This window comes from Paramormyrops kingsleyae, chromosome 8 (assembly GCF_048594095.1).
Source record: "Paramormyrops kingsleyae isolate MSU_618 chromosome 8, PKINGS_0.4, whole genome shotgun sequence".
Classification (NCBI taxonomy): Eukaryota; Metazoa; Chordata; class Actinopteri; order Osteoglossiformes; family Mormyridae; genus Paramormyrops; species Paramormyrops kingsleyae.
Window position 1 is genome coordinate 27,787,580 of NC_132804.1, and position 21,964 is coordinate 27,809,543.

A 21,964-nucleotide genomic window follows, 5' to 3' on the forward strand; every position below is an offset into this window, starting at 1 on the left:
TGCCTCACCTGAAGGCTGGTAACAGTCAGGCGGCGGGCGTCGTCCAGGGGGGCAGAGGCGGGCACCAGGAAGGGGCTCTCGGGGATGTGCTCATCGTTGAACTTGACCGACACTTCGTAGTCGCCTGGGAGATGCAGTGACAAACAAACTCTGCTGCATAAACGGAGTGTTTGAGGACATCAGGCTGCAGGTAATTAGTATCTAAGGGATGTTGGTACGAACTCCCAGGAGCAGCTCTGCTGCTGCACCCTGGAGCGATATTCTGAACCCGAATTCCTTCATGCAGTTCTCAGCGGAAACAGATTAAAAACAAAAACCTTTTACAAAGGCATTTACCTTTAAGAAAGCTATTTAAAAATAAAAAAACAGAAGACTCCTCCACTGTTCCAGCAGCCTACTCAACATAAACCCGTACAGCCGACATATGTAAATACTGACTTACATCTTCTCTAGTCTCTTTGCACCAACACCTGTTACATCACTGCATACGGCACACTATTTATGGATATTTATGATTGTTTAATGTCTCTTTATATTTATGACCCCTGCTTCACAGTTTAGGCAACCAAACATATCACTGCACTTTGGACTGAGTATAACTGAGTATGTGACATACAACATTTGACTGACTGAATGACTTCAATGACGGATTTATCGCATACCAGGCTCCTGCACGATGTAAGAAACTCCACAAGACCCATCCTTGCGGTCCTCGAAGGAGATCTCTGCTCGACTGGGCCCTTCCACGGCGATCGACAGGCCGCCGGCCCCAGCCTCTCTCGTCCAGATGTTGAACTCAGCTGCAGGGGAACAGAACGGCTCTCGGCTTCAGATAAACGACTCGACACCAGCGTTGAAAGGATGGTCGGGACTCGGCCCACTTTGCCCGACGCGTCTCACTGTACCTGGCACTCCGGCTTCGGCCTTCTCCAGCCCGGGCCCCCCGGCCCGCACCTTCCCGGCCCCCCCCTCGCCTAGGGGCCCGACCGTGAACTGGAAGGGGCTGCCGGGCACGTGCTGACCCCTGTACTTCACGATGACGGTGTGGACGCCCATCTCACGCGGTACGAAGCGCACGCAGTAGGTGTTGTTGCCCACGGCGACGATGTCGGCCGGCTCAGTGCTGCCGGACGGGCTGGTGACCTGAGCAGACACGTCGTGGACGTCGATCTCTGGCAGAGATGGAGAGAGATGGAGAGCCAGGCTGTCAGCACTGAGCAGGGCGAGGGCAAGGCCAGCAGGGGGCAGCTCAGCAAACAAGCGAAGGTTGCCTAGCAACCGAAACAGCAGAAATGCGATAACACCCATTGGTCTAACATTATATCCAAATTCAAATCCTGTTTCTTAATTTCATCAGTCAGTGCTATAATCATATTCAAAATATGGATAAAAATGAAAAGTAAGAAGCAATACAAAAGTCAACTACTGTACTAGCATGGCCTCACGCACACAAAATCATGCTTTTTTAAATCAAAACAAAAACACACACACACACACACATACACACACACACAGATAAATCAAAGAGGAGCGCGTTCTGCCAACCTCATTGTCCACATGCCCAGTGCTTATAACGCACCCTCCAGCCCAGAGGGCCGTGCCAGGGGGGCGGCACCGATCCATGTCCCCTCAGCGTGTTTGGGCACCTGGCCAGGCGTGCCCCATTCGCCTGCCCCCCCACCCCGGCGCCGCAGAGAGCAGCAGGAGCGATAGACCACGCGAGACAGAATCTCCCGGGAGATGGCCAGGAGAAACCATGTCACTACAGGGAGTGGGGGGCGGGCAGAGAGGGGGGAGAGAGAGAACAGGAGAGAGAAGGAGAGTTGAGGAGAGAGGGCAGGAACAGCGAGAACTGGAGACAGATCTGGGATGAGAACAGCATAGGAGGAAAGAAGCTGTGAAAGTAGAGGAGTCAAAGGCCACACCTTGCTATTTAGTAATAATGGTATTTTCCCAGCCTTTAATGCAACTAAAGGGACGGTTTGGTGGACATCCAATAGGATGGTGCCAATCACCAAAGGCCTGCCTCTTTGTGGGTCTCTGCTCCAATGAAATCACAGCAGTCACCACTGAGCAAAGTCAAATACAGGAATGTATAAGACCTCACTGTGGTCCGGTTTAAGACACAGTGTACCCCGGGGGGAGGTGCTCTGCTATCTGCGATCATTGCAATTATAAAACAGGACTACATCAAAACTGGAATGAAGACTAAATGAGGAATCACCACGGAAATTGGGTTCCGTTTTAGAAGGAAAAGACCACTCTACCTGGGATCTTGAGGTTGAGGTCGCAGACACTACCCACGGAGGCGACGGAAGCGGCTCTCTGGCGGCGGCTGATGCTCTCCCGGATACGTCCCTCTCCCGTCACCTTCATGGTGAAGGGGCTCCCTGCCAAAGTGAAGCACAGCCATGAGCCCTCTGGAATGGAACAGCCCTGCGCCCACCTGACCAACATCAGCCCTCAGGGACCTACAGGGCAGGGCACTAGATCTACTCTAAGGCTAAAATCAATATGGCCGCCACACTCTACCAAGTACAGGGTCATTAGTGTGAAAAGCCACTGAAATAACAGAAAGGGAACAGATTGCTCACACGGAACGTAAACGTGAATCAACAGTAATCGATTACAAACAATGTAAAAGATGCTGTGTAGTTAAAAGTAGCTCCACGGAAAGACGTCAACAATTGCTAAGTAGCCTCAGCCCAAGAAGGAACAGAAAGGTGAACCAGGGCTCCTTACCAGGTATGTGCTCCTCTGCAAACCGGATGGACACCAAGTAAGCACCAGGCTCCGTGGGACAGTACGAGACCTCGCAGGTGCCGTCCTCCAGGTCCTCCGTTTGGATGTCCACCTTACTGGGGCCCTCGATGGCCAAAGCAAGGCCTCCGTACCCTGAGACAACCCAGAACAGTCTCTTATGAAAGAAGCATGGCTAAACGCCCAAACAAAGGCTACACGATAAGTAAAACCAATCCTGAATGTCAGATAAAAACAATCGCTGGTAACATGGTAATTACCGAAACTGCGATGAATTCAGAGTAATTAAAGAAATGCACTTAATTATGTGCGACTCCTATTGAGATAAACAGCCTAGATTCACTTTTCCCAGTCCTGTGGGACTCCAGCCCATGCTGAAACTGAAAGCATAAAACGCAATTAACCGTAAAATCGGCACGCACTCCAGGTGTTTGGGAGTGTGTAACCACTAGCCGGGTTAGTGTGGGCAAAAATGGGGGGTTAGCACTGTGGGACAAATGTAAATGTGGCACAGACCCTAAGGACTCGCTGCAAGCAAATTGCGTTAATGGGCATTTTACCGTGATAGACCACGGGAGTCAGAATCTCCTGGGAGATGATAGGAGAAACCATGTCACTACAGGGGGACTTGTTCAGAAACTTACTCTGTGAAGCAGCACCAAAGCACATTACAGGAGCATTGACACCCCCAAGCCTTCCGTCTTAAGCTCACTCACCCGCCTCGCGCGTGTCCACGACAAAGTCGGCCATCTCAAAGGTACGGCCCTCGACCAGGCCCTTGCCGAACACCTTCACCTTGCTGGCATCGCCGATCTCGGACTGGACTACCATGATAGTGACGGGACTATTAGCCACATGATGGCCATTCTTCTTGATACTGACCAGGTGCTCTCCCACCTCTCTTGGGATGAAGGAAATGCCTGAATGTGTAGTGGGGGGGGGGGGGGCAAAAAACTTATAATTCCACTCAATATTTTATAAGCATTCCATCTCTGTTACACTTTTCAAAAGACAATAGGCAAAAACAGCAACGTTTACAACCTACGAACTAATAGCCAATCGTAACCCATAGAACAATCCAAAAAAAACACCATGTGTTGATGTCGCTCTGTAACACGGAGTTTATCATTAGCAGATGCTGGTTAAAACAGCACACATGGCTTTTTAATGTACTGGTTAATAGATCATCACAAACAAAGTGCCCTTCTGGGGACAAGCTGCTCTCACCAATGTGATTGTTGGACTGCCTCTTGAGCAGGCAGGGCTCGTCTCGGCCCGACGGCGCCTTGATGTTGGCAGTGAGCAGGCTCAGGTCCGCCTCTGTGATGTCCAGCGAGAAGTCCGCTGCAGAGCCCAGCTTCACTTGCGACCTCCTCCTGTTGTCCTCTGCAAAGGAGGGCACCAACACCGCCGTTAATCTGGGGCCTTCTGATCATGAGGCATCCGACCACGTCCCAAGATGACCAAGTAGAAACGGTGCAAACACAACAGTTTTGGCTGACGTCCTTAGCTAACGAAAGATCAAAGGCAGATGTTGAGCCCCAGTGTGATTGGAGCTGATCCGTCACAGACCACTGCTGGTTGAGTCTCAAGGACCATGGAGCCTACCAGTGACGCGGGCGGTGAAGGGGCTGCCCGCGATGTGCTTGTCATTGTAGCGCACCAGGATGCTGTAGTCTCCAGGTAACGTGGGCAGGTAGGCCACTGTGCAGGTGCCGTCTTTGTTATCTGTGCAACTGATTTCCGCCTTAGAGGGGCCTTCGATCGCCAGGTCCAAGCCACCTACATGACAGGGGAGGGGGAGGCGTGGATTTAGCGTCTTTCCAGATCGTTGACATTTGTATCCACATGGAGTTCGTAATCAGACTCACCTTCTCCCGCATCATCGGTGAATATGGTGAAGCTGCCGATCTTGTTAGCGGTGCCATACACCAGGCCTGGTCCGTAGGCAGTGACGTTGGGGCTGTTGACGCTGTTGACGTAGAAGCGCAGGGGGCTCTCTGTATGCAAGGAAGGTGGACAGCAGGCAGGAGACGTGAGAAACTCAGTGATCTCACGAAACAGGCAAAATGAGGAGGGACGTTCCCACTGTCATGCGTTCTGGGAAAACTGGCATGCTCGCTTTGCCCTCAAGCAGTCAATTGACACAACAGAAGGTCTCCGTGTGAATTAACTGAATGGGAATGTGGCTTATTTGTCATGTTTTCGTAATCACTTCACATCAGCTAAGCAAGTACAGACCTGTGGGAACAACCCTTTACATGAAAAGGAATATTAATAACTGATGAAACTCTATGATAAATGATGCTTCAAAATGTTGTTATACTTAATATCCTTCCAATTATAGCAAGGCCTTTCTTCTTGAGGGATTGGCCGTTGCAATAAAGTCTCCCTATTGAACATTCATTTCAAAACACAGCGTAGAAAGATGATGTAAGTAAATCACCACAACAGCAGCCTGCTGTTTACATGCCAGAGAAATTAACGTAAGCAGTCACGTTCCAGAATAATCTGAGTAACTGGACTGGCAGAGGCAAAGGGCACGAATGGTGCAGATCATTTGGAGCACACTGGAGATGTGACCAGGGTTATTAGTGAAAACTAAAATAAGAAAAAAAATTTGTGAACTGAAATAAAATAAGACATGGAAATATTACAAATATTGTTTCCGCAACTAATTGAAATAAAATAAAAACAAACGACAAACCATCAATAATATTCCTGGAACATTTGTCCAGTTTTTTGGAAATGTGTAGACAATGTACACTGTAATCATGTAGGATTCCCTAAAGATCAGGCACATAAAACTAGACAACTGTCTGTCCCTAGAAGTGAGCAGAGTAAAAAAAGTGAAAACAAAAAACAGAAAACTAAAATAGGAATATATCTTTAAAATAAAAACTAATAAAATCACACTGAAAGCTAACTAAAACTAAATAAAAACTGTAAATATAAAAAATAACAAAATAATAAATTCAAACCTATTATAACACTGTGTCCAACTTCAAACAAGCTGAGACTTGAGATACAAACATAATCCCAAGCCTGATGTCATGGAAAGGTTTTCTTTCAACACCTCGCATAAATCAAAATCAGCATGGATTACTGTTTGTGTCTAAAACCTCTTGAAGGTGGATTATTCATCTGTGCAACATCAACGAATCCACACCCCCCAACCACTCCCATGTTCTATAGAACAAACATGATCCCAGGCCTAGGGGGTTTGTAAAGGGGGAGTCACACGGCTCGTTCATCGGACCAGGGTCCCGGCTCACGCCTCAGGACGAGGGATGGCGTCCAAGACGGACCTGGGATGTGATTGCCGTTGTACTTGATGTGCATCTCGTGCAGGCCCGGCTCCGTGGGGGCGAACTTCACAGTGACTGTCCCATCCTTGTTGTCTATGATCTCAGGCTGGGCAGTCTTGCCTGAAGGCATATAGACCTCACCTGGGCAGGAAAGGTAAAGACAACATGGTCCTACACTGGTAATTCAAAGTAGATCTTCAGCATGGAGCTCAAGAGAGGGCAACTGATGGACCAGTTATCTACAAATGTAGTGCAGTAAGACAGATCAAATTTTGTAATTATTTACCTCATTCATTCATTTGTAATTATTTACCTCATATTTTCCACTTTCCAATAAATGGACCAAAATCACAGATGTCTACAAGTTCAACCTGAAACCCAACTTTGCTACATCTACATTTTTGTGTCCAAAGCGACATACAAGTAGGCAGGCTGAGCTTCTGATGAAGCGCCAACAGGCACCTGCTTAGGGAGAGGAAGCGGGTTTGCTGTTGTCACTGCACAGAAGCCGTCTTACCTGTGATTTCCCCTTTCCTGAAGGCGAACGGGATAACCATGTCAAAGGGTCTGAATCCTGTCCCATTCATGCTGTTGGCTGGCATGGAGCCATCGGTCACCTGGGGCAGAAAGTCTGGTCAGGGTGGGTAAGTACAGTTACCCTACATGGAGCTGGTTTCCAAGGGGTACGGCCATTTTTTAATTAGAATATTGTGCCTCAGACTTTAGCCGGGGGGGGGGGGGGGAGCAAAAGAACGTAGCGAACACAGCTCCCCACCTGTGAAAAGCAAACGCATTCCCAGGTGCCTGGAAAAGAGGAGAAGCACCCCCATGCAAGCTAGAATTGGCTGGGGAGGAGACAGAGTCAACCAGGGACCATATTTACTTGGAGAAAAGGCACCGAAATAAGTAGGACAGATGATTCATATCTGGACCTGTTTTTCTAACCCATAAACATGGTCTGACTGGGTACATGGGCGGCAATGCTGTTAGCTAATTGATACTTTATTGATCCCCGGGGAGAAATTGTCTTTATGCCTCCCCCAACTTGCTCTTTGTAGAGTAAGCTGGCCATGAAGGGCAGCCACCTGTTGGGGCACCCAGGGAGCTGGGGGTTAAGGGCCTTGCTCAAGGACCCACAGACTGCCAAGGCTGAGTTTGAACCAATGACCTTCTGATCACAGGCACACAGGCTTAGCCCAGTGAGCCACATGCCGCTCCCAACACTAGCTAAAGCAGTTATGGGGGCCCCTAAGGATTGGGTTAAGAAACACTGAGCTAAAGGGCTCCTTGGTTCATAAGTTATGTAACGAGGGCAGCCACTCACAGGTCCATACAAACTCTCTGTGCATGTTTGCCTCACATTCTGTTGTTTTCATTCTCACAAAAGGCCATGAGGCACAATGGTATGAGGTAAACCCTTCCAGAAAAACCTACCCCGTAATTATGTGGGCCTGTTTTATTTTTAGCCGTGGGTACAGTAACCTACCAGAGCGCAGTAATGTTACACAGAAACGCATGCAAAATCAGTTACACGGAATTTCCTGCAGTCATTTCTAGCCTCACGGTCCAGTTCGGAAACCCGCAGGAGGAAAGGGAAGAGAAGAGCCTTGGGACAGAGGATAGGGCTAGATCCGGCCGGCAAGAGGCTTCAGTATGGGCCCTTACAGGTTCTTAATTCATTATCTGGCTCGTGCATCGATCTTTCGTTTTCTAATGAGAATAAAAGAGCATGTCAAAAAAGATGTCAATCTTTTTTCCCTTGTTTGTAAAGTAACCTTGGGTTTGTTAAACGTGATATATTAATATGATCTTCCTCATCATCGTCATCATCACCACCCCACCAGTTAGCTTAGCTTCACTGGCACCCCCCGACAATGATTAGCAAAATATAAAAGTTACATCTTTCATTTAATTCTCTTAAAGGGCTCATAAAGGGCAGCTCAAACGGCCTCCTCTGGAGAAGATCTCCTAGCCAGTGTCCCCCAGGTTATTTAAGCTTGAGACGCCTGCCTTAGCGTGTAAGATGAACCAACAGAGTTACAGAAACCTGAGGAGAAAGGTGAGGGTCCAAGATAGGTGTATGAAGAGGGAAAGGAATGAGATTAAGAGAGCAGTCTACAGAGAATAGGAGGAGGAAGGGAGGGAGTGTGTACCCAGGACTGGAAGCCAGGGGGTGCAGCCCCCGGGGCAGCCTGCTGCTGCTGCTGGACTGACTGCTGAGCCACCAGGGCAGGTTCGTCCATAGCCTGGTGGGGGGGGGGGTGACCGTTAGTGATTACTTTCAAACATCTGTTATACAGACACTTTAAGAGTTTGCAGGAATTGTACCCACAGGTACGTCTTGTCCGTTCATGCACAGAACCTGGCACTCTCTCTCACCGTGACTTTAAAGGGACTGCGGGGAATGTTCTCTCCTCCGAAGCGCACGTAGACCACGTACGTTCCCGGCTTAGAGGCTGTGTAGAAGATATCAAAGGTGCCGTCTTCATTCTCGATGACCTCTGCTTCCACCTCCTCTCCATCTGGGGTGACGATGACACAGGAGACCTTGCCCTTGCCAGCACCCTTTGTGTTCACCATGAAGCCCACCTCCTCTCCGATGCCAATGACTGGGCCAAGGCCGGTCCCTGAGGATGTAGACGTAGACTTTCAAAACCTGCTCAGAAAACTGCTTCACTCAGTTAAGATGGAGGTGGATGTTCTCCATACCTGCGATGGTACACTTGCTGGCATCGCCGACCGCGGTGGCACGGATGCGGTACGGTGAGGTTGGGATCTCATCGCCCCCATACTTGATGACGATGGTATATCGGCCAACCTTGTCCGGAATGTAAGACACACGGTACGTGCCGTCCTGGTTGTCATGGATACTGACTTTCTTTGGTTTACCTTCCTGGTCCTGGGAAACCAAATCCATGGTAGAACATTCAGACCTTAGCTATCCAGCAAGATCCTCTGGGACAAGATGACTGAGAACAGTTATGAATTTGTGTGAGGTGCCAAGTGGGGTTGGAGAGTCCAGATTTCAAATATGTACAATAAGGGGGGGGGGGTCTTAGATTTGGGAATGCTTCAACTGCTACAATTGCGAAAAATATTGGGGTTAATTTTTCTCCAGAGAAATTACCTCAGTGCAGATGCCTACTACATGGGAAACTCGGGGGCTGTTTGGCCCCCCAATTGGACACCCTGCTCGCTTCATTACTGCCCTTTCCACACCATTACTGGCAGACGCCGTGTCTCGAATGCAAGCATGTGAGGATTAACAGCATTTGTGAAAAAAGTGTCTTCTTGCAGAGATCTCTGTACCAAGTCGAATACAAAGTCTGGTGGAAATCTTCCAAGTATTCCAGGAAACGTATGTTTTGAAAACATGCTGGCAGCAGGAATTATCGCTAGCAAACTTTGTGTGATGAGAGAGTGTAGCACAGTTTTAAGCTGATAATCAAGGTTTCCAGTCACCTATATCCTTGGGGAATGGACTGTGTGAGTCATGAGCACAAGGGTCTTCAGTAAAGCACCGGGAGGTTCACACTCACCGTGATCTGCACAGACAGCTGACCTTCTCCAGCGTCCTTGGCGTCAATGGTGAACTCTACTGGCAGGCTGGCGGGCAGCCCAGTGCTCAGGCCAGGCCCACTGGCACGGACCTTGCTGGCATCGTGGGTGGGCAGCACACGGAACTTGAAGGGACTGCAAGGATCACAGGTGGGTCAAGCGAGTGAAAGAGTCAAATGGGACAACGAAACTAAATGAAGAGGATAGAAGCTTGTTGGCCACTCACCTGTGAGGCACTTCCTGGTCAGCATACTTGACCACCACAGAGTACGGTCCTTCCACCGATGGGGTGTAGGCCACGGTGTGCGTCCCATCCCCATTGTCTGTCACCTGCACTGGCTCGGCCATCCCTGTGGACAGCACAGAGGAGTTACCACCATCTGCGTTCACCAGTGTTTCTCAGTGTTTTTCAGCCCACTTCTCAGGGACCCTCAGACAGTCCGTTTTTTCGTTCCCTCCCAGCTCCCCTCACACCTGAGCCAAATATGGTGTGGGTGTGTCAGGAGCTGGGAGGGAACAAAAATGTGGACTGTCCCTGAGGACTGGGCTGAGAAACCCCGGCATCAGGGATACTGATTCGTAATGCAAAGTGAAAGTCAATTTTACGCCAATTGAGGCACTCTGCATGCTTAGCTTGATTGAATTCTGAACCAGTCACTTGTATTGGAAGTGTAATCTGCAGTCTGCACAACTTGATTACCCTCTGCACTCATAGATTTCATCCCACTGATTTTGAGCATGGGGGGGCACCGGAACATCTCAAAACAAAATGCACTGATAATTGATTTTCCTGGTTTTAATAAAGACTGTAATTTACTTCCTTTCATTTGAAAATACACTGCACATTCAGCTATTGCCTTTTAAAAGGCCTTTAAACCCTCCATTAAAACCTCCTGGGGATAGCCAGTGTGGTGGCTATTGCCTCCATATTGAAAAACACAATTGCAGTGGAACAGAATTTACAGGTATGCAATTATGTTCTTGAGTCCACTGAGGCTAATGGTCGCTCCTGAAGCTTTGCAATGGCAGCCTTATTGCAGGCATTTCCTGCAATTACAAATGGACCACAAAATGCATCCATCCATAATCCAGAGGGGTTTGACAGAAGCTGCCACTTGAGGACACAAAACGACCTGGCCTTGGTACTTTAACTGGTCAGTCTCCCTGCCTCCTATTTGGGTGCTTTCTATGCCTGGTATGAGACTGGACTAACCTGGACTAACCACTTTTCTAGCATGCAATTTGCAGAGAAACTCCCTTTACTTGCCTCTTGGCTAATTGATGGAACCTCTCAGACAATAAGGCAAATAGAGAGAGCAACAGTGACCTCTGCTTAGAGGCTTCTCATAAAGTCATGGGAGTCGTCATTCTACTAGGTGGTCCACCAACGACGATCATCAGACAAGACCCTTGTTGGTTATGCTTGTCGCCATGATGACTATCGTTCACGTGGGTTGATAAAACTTCAGTGCCAGCCTCAGACAACACGCATAGCTCAGATGCACCCTGCACTGTATTTACGGCACTCAAGGTGGCGCAGCAAGTCCTGGGGATGTTTGAGCCACAAGCAGAACCAGGTCAGAGCAGGAGGAGCATGCAGAAGAGCCACCCAGCCCAGGGAGGGAAAAGCAGGCCTTCTCCCTCATGGCAACTGAAGCATGAGAGCCCTTCGGAAGACACAGCGATGACTCAACATAGCCCTTAAACCGTATTCCTGACCTCAGAGTATTTCTGGCATTTCCCCTCAGGAAAACCCTTCGTCTCGGCTTGCATATGCCGAACAAGAGAGATTTCCTCTGTCCTACTGAACCTCAACCCCTCTGCACCTCCAGATCAGCAGCTGCGCGCTAGCGGACAGGAAGCGACAGAAAGCTTTTCATAAGCGAGACAGAAACTGGAAAGGCCCTTTTCTCTGGCGGCCCCTTCTGACAGAGCTCACGCTAAAGCACCCTCACCCATGTGGCGGTCAGACGTAGACCGGGCCACAGACCTGTCCCCGAGTCCTTTGGTTCGGCCTTAAAGAGGTCCGTAAAAGCTTTCAGGGGACTGCGCCAAGGCTGGGCTTCCACCTCATCCGCTAGAACACAAAACTTTCAGCATCAAGCCCGTGAATCGCATTCATGGACGTCCATTTCACAGGATCGGATGACATGTGACATGCCATTATGGGGGGGGGACAGGTTACACCGGTTTAAGTCACAATTCTTAACGACCATGTCTGTTAGATTGCAGTCAAGTGATAGCATGGTTAACTGCACAGTTCACGAACCACTAAACATAAAAGCGGGCCGGTGTTGCCAGACCCACCTTTGGGTGCCATTACTGCCACGGAGAGGGGCGCCACGCCAGCCTTGCTGCAGTCAACAGTGAAGGACTGTGGGATCTTGGCTCGGACTGCGGAGCCCACACCCGGACCAGAGACCTTCACCTTGCTGGGGTTCACAACATCTTTTGCTGGTACCTTGAAGGGACTTCCTACAGAACAAGAGCATCAGCACCAAGGTGAGGCGACTCCCAACACCTGCTTACACCCAATACATAACCAAGAAGCTGGTCATTCACCTCAAAACGACATCTAAACTCAACCTCATATTCATACTTACCTTCTTTAACCTCATGTGTAGTGGTTTTGGCAATATGCCAATGTCTATAGCCTACCTGGAATGTGGTTTCCTCCGTACGTAATGTTGACATCATACAGCCCGGGAACATAAGGGGTGTATTCCACATTGCAGCTTCCATCCTTGTTATCCTTGCAGGACATCTTGGATTCTGATGGTCCTTCCACAGTGATGCCCAAGCCACCAATGCCAGCCCCCCTTCAAGAAACGTAAATCTTATATGTGAGAAAGCCTACTTAATCATATCCACTTGCCAGCAGCTAACTCATTCCACAATTCAACACAACAGTACCATCAGGCAACTTCACCTGGTGATAATGGAGAAGTTGTTGGATTTCTCTGTCAGGGCCTCCTGGAGCCCGGGGCCCTTGGCAATCACACGGGTGGGGTCACAGCCCTCCGTCACATCCACTCGGAAGGGGCTCTTTGGAACGGCGGTCTTATCGTAGAGCACCTCAACTCTGTGCACGCCTGTCATGGTGAGATGCACGAGCACGGTCAATCGTGCACGAACAACAGAGAGCATTCATCATGCGTTTCGGGTTTTAAAGCTCCTCCCCTGTCATACCATTCTCAAACGGTGTGTATTCCACTCCATACGTCCCGTCAGAGTTGTCGGTCACCAGGCAGTCAGCGGCAGCACCTGAAGGGCTCTGGACCAGGGCCTTGATGTGGTCTCCGCCAGCTTTGGTCAGGGGACGGGCGTCCACGGTGAAGCTGGTGGTGGCTTCCCGGAACACTCCTGGGGGGGGGAACACAAGTACCAAACCCTCAAATTTCTACCAAATCGTAGCAACATCCACAGATCCAGTAAAAATCACAAAACCAGCCTTTATTACCCCCTCAAGGTCATAAGCAAAACATCAGGAGGCTCCTATGAATTCCATTAGATTTTTCTCAAATTCCGTTTTGTTTTTTCCTAATTTCATTTTTTTGGGGATTTATTTTGATCCATTTCAAATGTTAAAGTTTTTATAAGCCGCCGACCAAAAAAATTAACCTTTTAGGAGCCAAAATCCCAAACTTTCTTTTCAGAGTATGATGTGTAATTTATTTGGTCTGGCAGCTTATTAAAACTGTCCTGGGATATCCAAGTCAGGTAAACTAAGATTTAAGAGGGTTGGGCATCATTTTGTATCTATTAATATTAGGGGTTCGAGTTGTGGTCGGGTTGAATAAAAGCATCAGGCAGAGTTCAGGTCACTGAATGGATCTGTGCATCACTGGTTCTTGCACCACAATGGAGCCAAAAAAGGCTGAAAGGGCTGATTAAGGGGCTGTTCCTGTAAACGATTGAGCAATTTGGTAACTGCCCCAAGTTCCTGCAGTGGAAACAAGTCTAATGGTAACATCCCTGAAATCATTTGGCCAGATTTGACTATTAAAAAGTATCTGACTAAGTATACTGTGAGCGTAGTTAACACTCCGGACAATTTTATAATGTCAACACAACATCACACACAATTACACATTCCTAAGTAAATACCATTTTCATGCCTCAATCCCGTGATTCCATCACAGGGCCTACATCACTAATCATTACTGCCATTCTAATGAAGAAAATCACTTCAGTTCTCTCAATTCACCTACTGTAGAAGTATGGGACGTACTGTCAAAATTGCAAGAAGATTTTATGGAGGTCTAGCTTTAATATCAGTTAAGCCCATCCTTCATGAAAAAAATAAATAAGATTTACCATTGTAAGTAATTCATATTGGTTTCAGAGTCACAAAATGAAAAACTGCAAATTTAAATGAATAAAGCCTCATATACAAAGATTTCGAGTGAATAAGCAGCCAAAAGAAGTCAGTATTTTAAAGGACATACCGGTTCCTTCCACCCCTGGTCCAAACACTTTCACCTTGCTGGTATCAACAGCCGGATCCACCTGAACCACAGCGGGGAAGTTGGGCACAGTCTTGCCTCCGTATTTAAGCAGAAGGGTATACATGCCAGCAGTGAGGGGCACGTATGTGACAGTGTAGGTGCCATCTTTGTTGTCCAGCACGTTGGTCTTAGCCACGGAGCCAGAGTCGGACGTCGCCTCCATAGTGAGCACACCAGGCCCGGCCTTCGAACAATCCACGTTCACAGTGCTGGTCTCACCCACCTTCCCTCGCAGAAGTCCAGGTCCGGTGGCCACCACCCGAGTGGGGTCAAAGGGCATCTGGATATCTGCATGGAATGGTGAGCCAGGGATCTGGACCTCCTGAAAGAGGATGTTCACCAGGTACTCCCCGGGCTCGGTGGGAAGGTAGGACACGGAGCAGGTGCCGTCGCCATTGTCTGAGCACTCCATCTTGGCCTCGGTGGGACCCTCCACGGTGAGTCCCAGTCCGCCAGTGCCCGCACCTTTTGTGTCAATCGTGAACTCTGCTGGTTTTCCCACCAGACCACCCTTCAGACCTGGACCATAGGCTTTTACCTGATGGAAATAGAAAAGGTTTAGTTTCTGATCCAGAACCTGACCAAACGCAACATTTGCTTAGGTTCTTTAGGTACCAAAGAGCTAAGTTGGCCTACAGGTTTCCAAGTTATCCTCCCCTAACGATAAGCTACCTCGATCATCTGGTGATGTTACTAATTATCCAAACAAAACTCTCATCAAAAAAAAAACTCCAACACTGCCAGAAACAAAGTACCATTCTGTACCTTTGAGGATACAGTGACTTATCACTGGGGCTGTACCCTCAAGGGTCTGCCAACTGGACTTTAGCTGTAGGTGAATGTATCTTTTAAGGTACAGAAATGGACTCTGAGGAACACTTTTGTACCATTGGGGATACATTAATGTTGTTTGTACATTGAGGAATAAAACTGTACCAGGGCTGCACCCTTTTCATCTGACAGTGCAGTCCGGGATTGAGCTTCATCTACCTTGCTGGGGTCTGGGGGCAGCGAGGCCTCCACAGGGAAGGGGCTGCCTGGCACAGGGCTGCCGTCATAGCTGACATCCACGGCGTAGACGCCTTCCTCCTTGGGGATGTACTTCACCAAGCTGCTCTCTTTCCCCGGCAGTGGCTCCACCATGCAGGGCACGGCCTTGTTAGACGGGCTGCTGATCTTCACGTCCAGCTTGCCCAGACCACCAGCCCCCTTGGTGTTGACTGCAAACTGCTGGTCCTGGTCAACCTGCACCCCTAACGCACAAACATGGACACAGAGTTCTGTACTCATATCTTTGAGTTTTCTATACCCTTAATCCTAAGTATGACAATTTTAACCCCTACCAGCCCTAACCCTAACCATGAGTAACCCAACAAAATACAAGACTTTTGGCATTTTTAGTTTTTTTTATTGCAGTCACATTTTTAGAAAACTGAGTTTCCCCTTGTGGGGACTGAAAAAAAGTCCCCACATGGTATTAAAAAAAACGTACACGCTTTTATCAAATTGTGGGGAAATCTGGTTCTTACATTGTAATAATCACACACACACACACACACACACACACACACACACACACACACACACACACACAAAAGCACGATTCACAGCTTTATCAAAAATACCAATTTTATAACGGGGGAAAATCTGTGGTGAAAGAGAGGGAAATGATGGAATTGTACAGCTCCATATTTCTGTGCTGTGTCATAAATTTCACGAGAGAAAAGTAAAAAAAAAAAATTTTTAAACACCCATTGTGATTGTGAAGACAGCAGCTGTTTATAAATGTATTTGGAAGGTGGTGTGTGGCTCCATGGGTCCGGGCTCTGGGTCTGTACTTGGAAGGCTGCATATTTAAATCCCAGGACCGGCAGAATGATTTCATCACTGGGCCCTTGAGCAAGGCCCTTAGCCCCCATGGACTAGCTGACCTTGCATCCTCAAAAAATGTATGTGGCTTTGGATAGGAGTGACTGTTAAATAAATAAAACGTAATAAAATGCGCAGTGCCTAGAGGGGGCAGCCTGGCACAGACCCAGCGATGCAGACCACTTACTGCTCTCCAGGTCATTCACTTGAATCTTGCCGAGATCCAGTGGAGCTGCTACCCCTACAGTGAAAGGGCTCTTGGGAATGGGGTCACCTCCAAACGTAACTGCAATGCCCAACTCCCCCTGGAGACAAACACATAAACCAAAAACATTCCGTTATCCATGGTGGCAGACTAATTTCCTTGGGGGGGTGGGGCTTTTTGCCCCCGAGAGCAGAAACAATTAACTCAAATCAACTCCGTCAGGCTGGAACTGCATCCCTCCAGCTACTTTTGTTTATTTTACACATTTGTTTGACTACATGCACAGGAAACGCATAACACTGCATTTTCTGGTTGAGAACAGGATGTCTGAGCTTCGAAAGACACTAATCAAAGCAAGGCACAACCAGAGCCTGGATTCCATAGTTACATCCTGCCCTACCTGCTGGACTGGCGTGTACTTGACAGTTTGGGAGTAATCGTAGTTGTCGATGATCTCGAAGTCCCGGACGGGTTTCCCTCTGGCAGCGCCGGCGAACTGGACATCCAGGGGAGCTTTGCCCGCCCCTTTGGTGTAGACCGTAAAGTGCGTGGGCTTCCCACACTCTACACCTGTTCCGGGAGGGAGAAGTTCTAAATATCTGGCCACTGCAGCTTGACAACGAGAAACTGGGAAGGGATACATTTGACTTGACTTGAGTCCATCTTAAGTCTGTTTTAATCAAAGCAGCAGAGAGAGGGGGATGTCACCTGTACGAGCAAGGCCGGGTCCATCCACCTTCACCTTAGAGGCGTCATGCGACGGCTCAACTTTCACCCGGAAAGGACTGAGCGGGACTTCCTACAGATAGGAGAGAATGGCAGCGACAGTAGGTTATAGAGTCCCAGGCTTCCTGCCTCTCCATATCACACAGCATTTAAAGAATGAAACATTTCAGATGCAAGCCAAGAAGTGCATCACGACAACATTAAACGTGGTATACGACTTCTGCTTAGGCCTTGGTTCCATCCTACTCATTCTGGTATTATGACGGGAAAGACCCACCTGTCCGGCGAAAAGCACTTTGATGGTGAATCGTCCAGCTCCTGGTGGTGTGAACTTCACGGTGATCGTGTCGTTCGCGTTGGGGATGATGTCAAAGTCAATGTCCTCCTCCTTGTTACTGATAACATTGGCATCACATTTGATGCCTACGCTGACATCCCCTGGGTAAAAAAAACATTACATTATTTGCACGTTACGTCTCTATATTGTTTCTGTCAGCCGCATTTAACGGGCGTTCAGTCCATCCTTGTCAGCAATGTACTGAGACAGACAGGAGAAGGACCTCAGATCCCAGGAGCAGAGACAGAGGCGCAGGTTACCTTCTCCAGCCTCGGTGCAGTCCACGGTGAAGTGTGTGGGCTCATTGGCTTTGAGGCCTGACCTCTCCACCCCCGGCCCAAACACCTTCACCTTGTTGGGGTGACTTCCCTTCCCGATATTCACCTGCAGCACATTAACCCATCATCTTAGGCATGGATCATTTCTGTAGCTGTCACCGTGACCTGAATCACAGCCTTTAACACACTTGTACTTATTTCTTATTTAAATCGCACAATATTTATTATTACTCCATTTTTTTGTATTATTACTCCTTTTTATATGTTCTACTTGTTTCCTATTACTTTGATCTTATCACTTGCTGTGGACTTTGAGTTTTCCCCCCAGCTGCACTCTACCAAGTGTCAACTGATGTGAAAAAAACGTGACAAATGATTTTTTTCATTGTCAACCAATCATTGGCTACTTCGCCTTGCGATGCCTTTCGAGCGTCAGAATTTGAAATCGCTCTAAGGGATTTTCGCTCTTTGTCGTCTCTCAGATCATCAAAAATGGAGGGAAGCCAGCAAGTCACCAGAAGCACGGTTCACTGGTGCGAACCCATTGAGAACTGACAATCTGATTGGCTGATGAGCGCTTGTTCAGAAACCCTAGTTAGCCACACATCTATAGAACTATCCCACTTTACCCCATTTAGTCGACTTACCCTGAAGGGGCTGTTGGGCACGCAGACTCCGCCCCAGGCCACAGCCACCGTGTGCTTCGTGGCGGTGACGGGCGTGTAGCAGCAGGCGTACCTGTCATCCCCCATGTTCTTCACCTTCACGTCGATGGGGGAGCCCTCAGAATCCTACAGGGCAGGGAGGGAGGGCGTTCGGCAAAGATAGGACACTTCAGAGACCCGTTACGAAACCGAGGGCCAAGACTGACATGGAATAAGATCATGGGATTCTAGGAAGGAAGGAAGTTAGGAAGGAAATAAGAAAGGAAGTAAGGAAGGTAGGAAGGAAGGTAGGAAGGAGACCGTTGCCTCTCCATCTGTCGAATGATGTCATTTTGCTGCTCAAGTCCACACCCCCTTGACAGATTTGTCTTTCTCTCCTAGTGAAAACAGGACCCAAGAGAGGAGTCAGCCTCACCTGAGCAAAGATGTTCAGCGGTGCTCTCCCACAGTCTTTAGCGTCCACTGTGAACTCTGCCACTTTATTAATGACACAGCCAGTCTTCTCCAGGCCAGGACCATAGGCTTTCACCTGAAGAACACGCAGAAGATGCAGCTCACACAAGAACCAGTACCACATTAAGAAAACATACCAGCACAAACAGAGACTGTATTAATGCCAAAGGATAATGCACGTGTAAAGCAGCACAAAACACATAATTAGACTGTAAAATAGACATTTAGACATTAACAGACAATAAAAATTAATTTACTGTTAATAGACTATAAAAATAAAGAAGAATTCCACAGAATTCCATGGTAACAGCTCAGAAATAAACAGTGTTTTGCAGCGAACAAATGAATGTGCTGTGATTGTGCCTAAGTAGTTCAGGCCTCCCACAAGCGTCACTGGGTAACTCACTGCAGACTCTAATGGCCAACGGTTTGAAGGACCAGTAAGACCTACGTAGGTGATTTTTAAAGTGGATCTTTAGGGGCTCGGACTCCCACACTCAGGTCGACAAGGCTGATGAGGGCCGCAGTTCTCACCCTGTGGGGAGTCCAGCCGTCACTGTTGGGGCCAATGAGGGCCATGAAGGGGCTGTCCTCGATGTCCTCGTCGTCACACATCACGTGCACGGCATACTCGCCCAGCTCTGTGGGCCAGTACTTCACGTCGCACGAGCCGTCATTCTGGTCCTCGCACTCGATCTTCGCCTGCGAAGGGCCCTCGATAGCAAAGCCTGCGATTCCGGCCACAGAGAGGCAAAGACAGTGAGCACGGCCCTCCGCCGGTCACTTTGGTCTTCCCTCTGAAGAGGCGCTTCACCCTCAATTAAAGAGCTCTGCCAGTACGGGTGAGTGGGGGGGCGGCCATGACTCACCAAGCACGCCAACGTCTGTGCCCACAGACTCCACCACAAAATCAGCCGACTTGCCCACAATGCCACCTTCCAGACCTGGCCCCCAGGCTCGGATCTTCTGCGGACCAGCATCAGGACCCACATGGACTTCAAATGGGCTGCAAGAAAATGAAAATCAATGGGGAGGATCAGACACCCCCAGCTGCTGCCATTCTATACTAACATGTGTCATTAGAGCTGGTGTTTGCCACCACTCGAGCTATGCATTTACGTGGGTCCCCCTGTTGGCCACAAACAGCCACTGCAGTTAATATTAAATAAACACGCTCCTTTTTTAGATATGCTGAAGCAGCACATTTTGTCGACCAGCTAGCTATGATATTCCGACTCAAATCACCAGCTATCTATTCAGTTTTTAAAACATCTGAGGGCAGGACAGTAGGACCCCAAAGTGACTTTTTGAATCAGGCCCCAGAAACAACACACCTGGTCCTTTGTACCACCTATACTGCCAACGCTCCTAACCCAGTCCCAGACTGAATTATTTTAAATAAATAAATAAATAAATAAATAAATACAAATAAAAAAGTATTGCATTGCAACTCTGTGGTGGGGAGCACACCAGTTACACAACACTTATTTCCTTATTTCACTTTTCATCTACCAGCTTGCACAATTTCACCAGTACTTTTGACATTCTCCCCTAACCAGTACACTTCAGCAGTTCATCATACCCATCTGGCAACAATCCACTGCAGTCTTTGTAGATCTAACACTTTGGCCGCAGTTTAATGTGCATCACTGCATGGGTGTTGCGTGTATTGTTGACTGCCAGAATTAGCACTAAACACAAAAAGTGGAGCGTTTAGAGACAGTTAAGGGAATCTGCCAGCTGGTACCCGGAGCACAAAACAGATAAAAGCAAGACGGTTGCGGCAGACGAGCTCCTCGCGTGGGAGGACACTGCAGAGACAGTGCCAAGGCTAACCGGCTATCGTACATCCAAAAGGCTAGCAGGCTTCACAGGGCCAACATACAGCTTCCCTCTGACCTTACAAATGCTGCTGGTGTGTACCTCAGAGGAAGGTCATTGGTTCTAATCCCACGGTCGGATTTCACCATTTGGCCCTTGAGCAAGGGCCTCAACTCCCAAAATGCTCTAGCCACCGAAGAAGCAAGCTTGAATTTTTGTTTTATTATTATTATTATTTTTTTTAAAAGCAGCCCAAGTGAAAGCACAGTTAATGTGGAAAGGTACCTATGGAAGTTATAGCAGCTAATTAATTGTTATCACAATGAGTGTAAGTTATAACAAAAGGCATTATGACACAGACTTAACTATAAAAGGTCAGGAGTTTTATTATGTTTTGTGCTTTTTGAGATGATTTAGATACTTTGGCCCTCACGGCTCGGTTTGTGTGGGAAATGCTGCACGAGCCATGAGCAGCTCCCACGAACTAGAGTTTGACAGATGAACGTGCTCCACAGCTCCTGGTAGTTCTTTGTGCTCGTTTCCCTGGAGCGATGAATAAATGAGCAGATGATGAGCGGTGACAGCAGCACAGCGATGAGGTCAGCACTGACCCCAAGCAGTGCCACAAAGCGGGCACCATGGCAACAGTCGCGCCCGGGCACAAATACACCACGTCCCTGGGTTAATCACACCTGGCGCGCTGCCAGCCTGTTTACCAAGGATTCAGAGGTAGGAGACAAACAAGGAACCCCTTACTTAGCAGCAGAGGGATTCTAAAAATGCATCCATCTCTGGGAACAGGACGCCCGCGAGACGGGTTCTGGCACCGTAAAACAACCGCCCGCATGCCCTCTCCAATGCAAACAGGTAACAAAAACTGACGCGTTCAGGCTAGCGTTGTGGCGTCACAGCGTGAGAAATCTGCCGTACATAGATCAAGACCATCGACGGCACCAACACGCAACACTCCCAAGCTTGTCTGCTGACCTCTCCTCTCTGGTGCAGCCCTTCGGGGCCCCCGCCCCCAGGAGTAAATGATGTAATGCATACACCCCCCCAGTACACCCGGAGGCTCTTCCTTTCCCACCCTTCCTGCTACCATTCTGGCACACCTACATGCACAAGGTCTAGGATCCCCTTTTAACACTCGCAGCGACATTCTAATAAGTTATTGTATCCTATTTATTACTTATCATTTTATCGGACTCTTTGTCTTGCGCTGTTCTCTGTCCTGTACTGCACTGTCCTGCTGTCTGTACTGCTGTCTGTCCTGTACTGCACTGTCCTGCTGTCTGTACTGCTGTCTGTCCTGTACTGCACTGTCCTGCTGTCTGTACTGCTGTCTGTCCTCTTCTCCACTGTACTGCTGTCTGTCCTGTACTGCACTGTCCTGCTGTCTGTCCTGTACTCCACTGTACTGCTGTCTGTCCTGAACTCCACTGTACTGCTGTCTGTCCTGTACTGCTGTCTGTCCTG

The 21,964-nt window shown here is 48.5% G+C and overlaps 1 protein-coding gene across 3 annotated transcripts in view; it reads right to left on the reverse strand.

Annotated features, from left to right (window-relative positions):
• Positions 1 to 21,964, reverse strand: part of flnba (filamin B a) — a 57,874-nt gene that overhangs the window by 4,635 nt on the left and 31,275 nt on the right. Inside the window, exons 11-42 of one of the 3 annotated variants that reach the window (XM_023799533.2) lie at positions 19,537 to 19,673; positions 19,202 to 19,395; positions 18,630 to 18,743; positions 18,197 to 18,340; positions 17,532 to 17,655; positions 17,212 to 17,372; positions 16,917 to 17,007; positions 16,609 to 16,778; positions 16,191 to 16,308; positions 15,125 to 15,387; positions 14,075 to 14,672; positions 12,816 to 12,989; positions 12,556 to 12,718; positions 12,285 to 12,445; positions 11,934 to 12,101; positions 11,617 to 11,703; positions 9,853 to 9,976; positions 9,608 to 9,761; positions 8,778 to 8,967; positions 8,448 to 8,695; positions 8,222 to 8,314; positions 6,586 to 6,685; positions 6,069 to 6,209; positions 4,632 to 4,760; positions 4,369 to 4,542; positions 3,988 to 4,146; positions 3,477 to 3,680; positions 2,743 to 2,895; positions 2,268 to 2,390; positions 906 to 1,172; positions 663 to 800; positions 9 to 124 (exon numbers count right to left, since the gene is read on the reverse strand). In XM_023799533.2, the coding sequence (XP_023655301.1) occupies positions 9 to 124; positions 663 to 800; positions 906 to 1,172; positions 2,268 to 2,390; positions 2,743 to 2,895; positions 3,477 to 3,680; positions 3,988 to 4,146; positions 4,369 to 4,542; positions 4,632 to 4,760; positions 6,069 to 6,209; positions 6,586 to 6,685; positions 8,222 to 8,314; positions 8,448 to 8,695; positions 8,778 to 8,967; positions 9,608 to 9,761; positions 9,853 to 9,976; positions 11,617 to 11,703; positions 11,934 to 12,101; positions 12,285 to 12,445; positions 12,556 to 12,718; positions 12,816 to 12,989; positions 14,075 to 14,672; positions 15,125 to 15,387; positions 16,191 to 16,308; positions 16,609 to 16,778; positions 16,917 to 17,007; positions 17,212 to 17,372; positions 17,532 to 17,655; positions 18,197 to 18,340; positions 18,630 to 18,743; positions 19,202 to 19,395; positions 19,537 to 19,673 (5,380 nt within the window). Of the gene's footprint in view, positions 1 to 8; positions 125 to 662; positions 801 to 905; positions 1,173 to 1,545; positions 1,763 to 2,267; positions 2,391 to 2,742; positions 2,896 to 3,476; positions 3,681 to 3,987; positions 4,147 to 4,368; positions 4,543 to 4,631; positions 4,761 to 6,068; positions 6,210 to 6,585; positions 6,686 to 8,221; positions 8,315 to 8,447; positions 8,696 to 8,777; positions 8,968 to 9,607; positions 9,762 to 9,852; positions 9,977 to 11,616; positions 11,704 to 11,933; positions 12,102 to 12,284; positions 12,446 to 12,555; positions 12,719 to 12,815; positions 12,990 to 14,074; positions 14,673 to 15,124; positions 15,388 to 16,190; positions 16,309 to 16,608; positions 16,779 to 16,916; positions 17,008 to 17,211; positions 17,373 to 17,531; positions 17,656 to 18,196; positions 18,341 to 18,629; positions 18,744 to 19,201; positions 19,396 to 19,536; positions 19,674 to 21,964 lie in introns of those variants that run through there. The other 2 variants (XM_023799535.2, XM_023799536.2) reach the window with 2 other exon arrangements.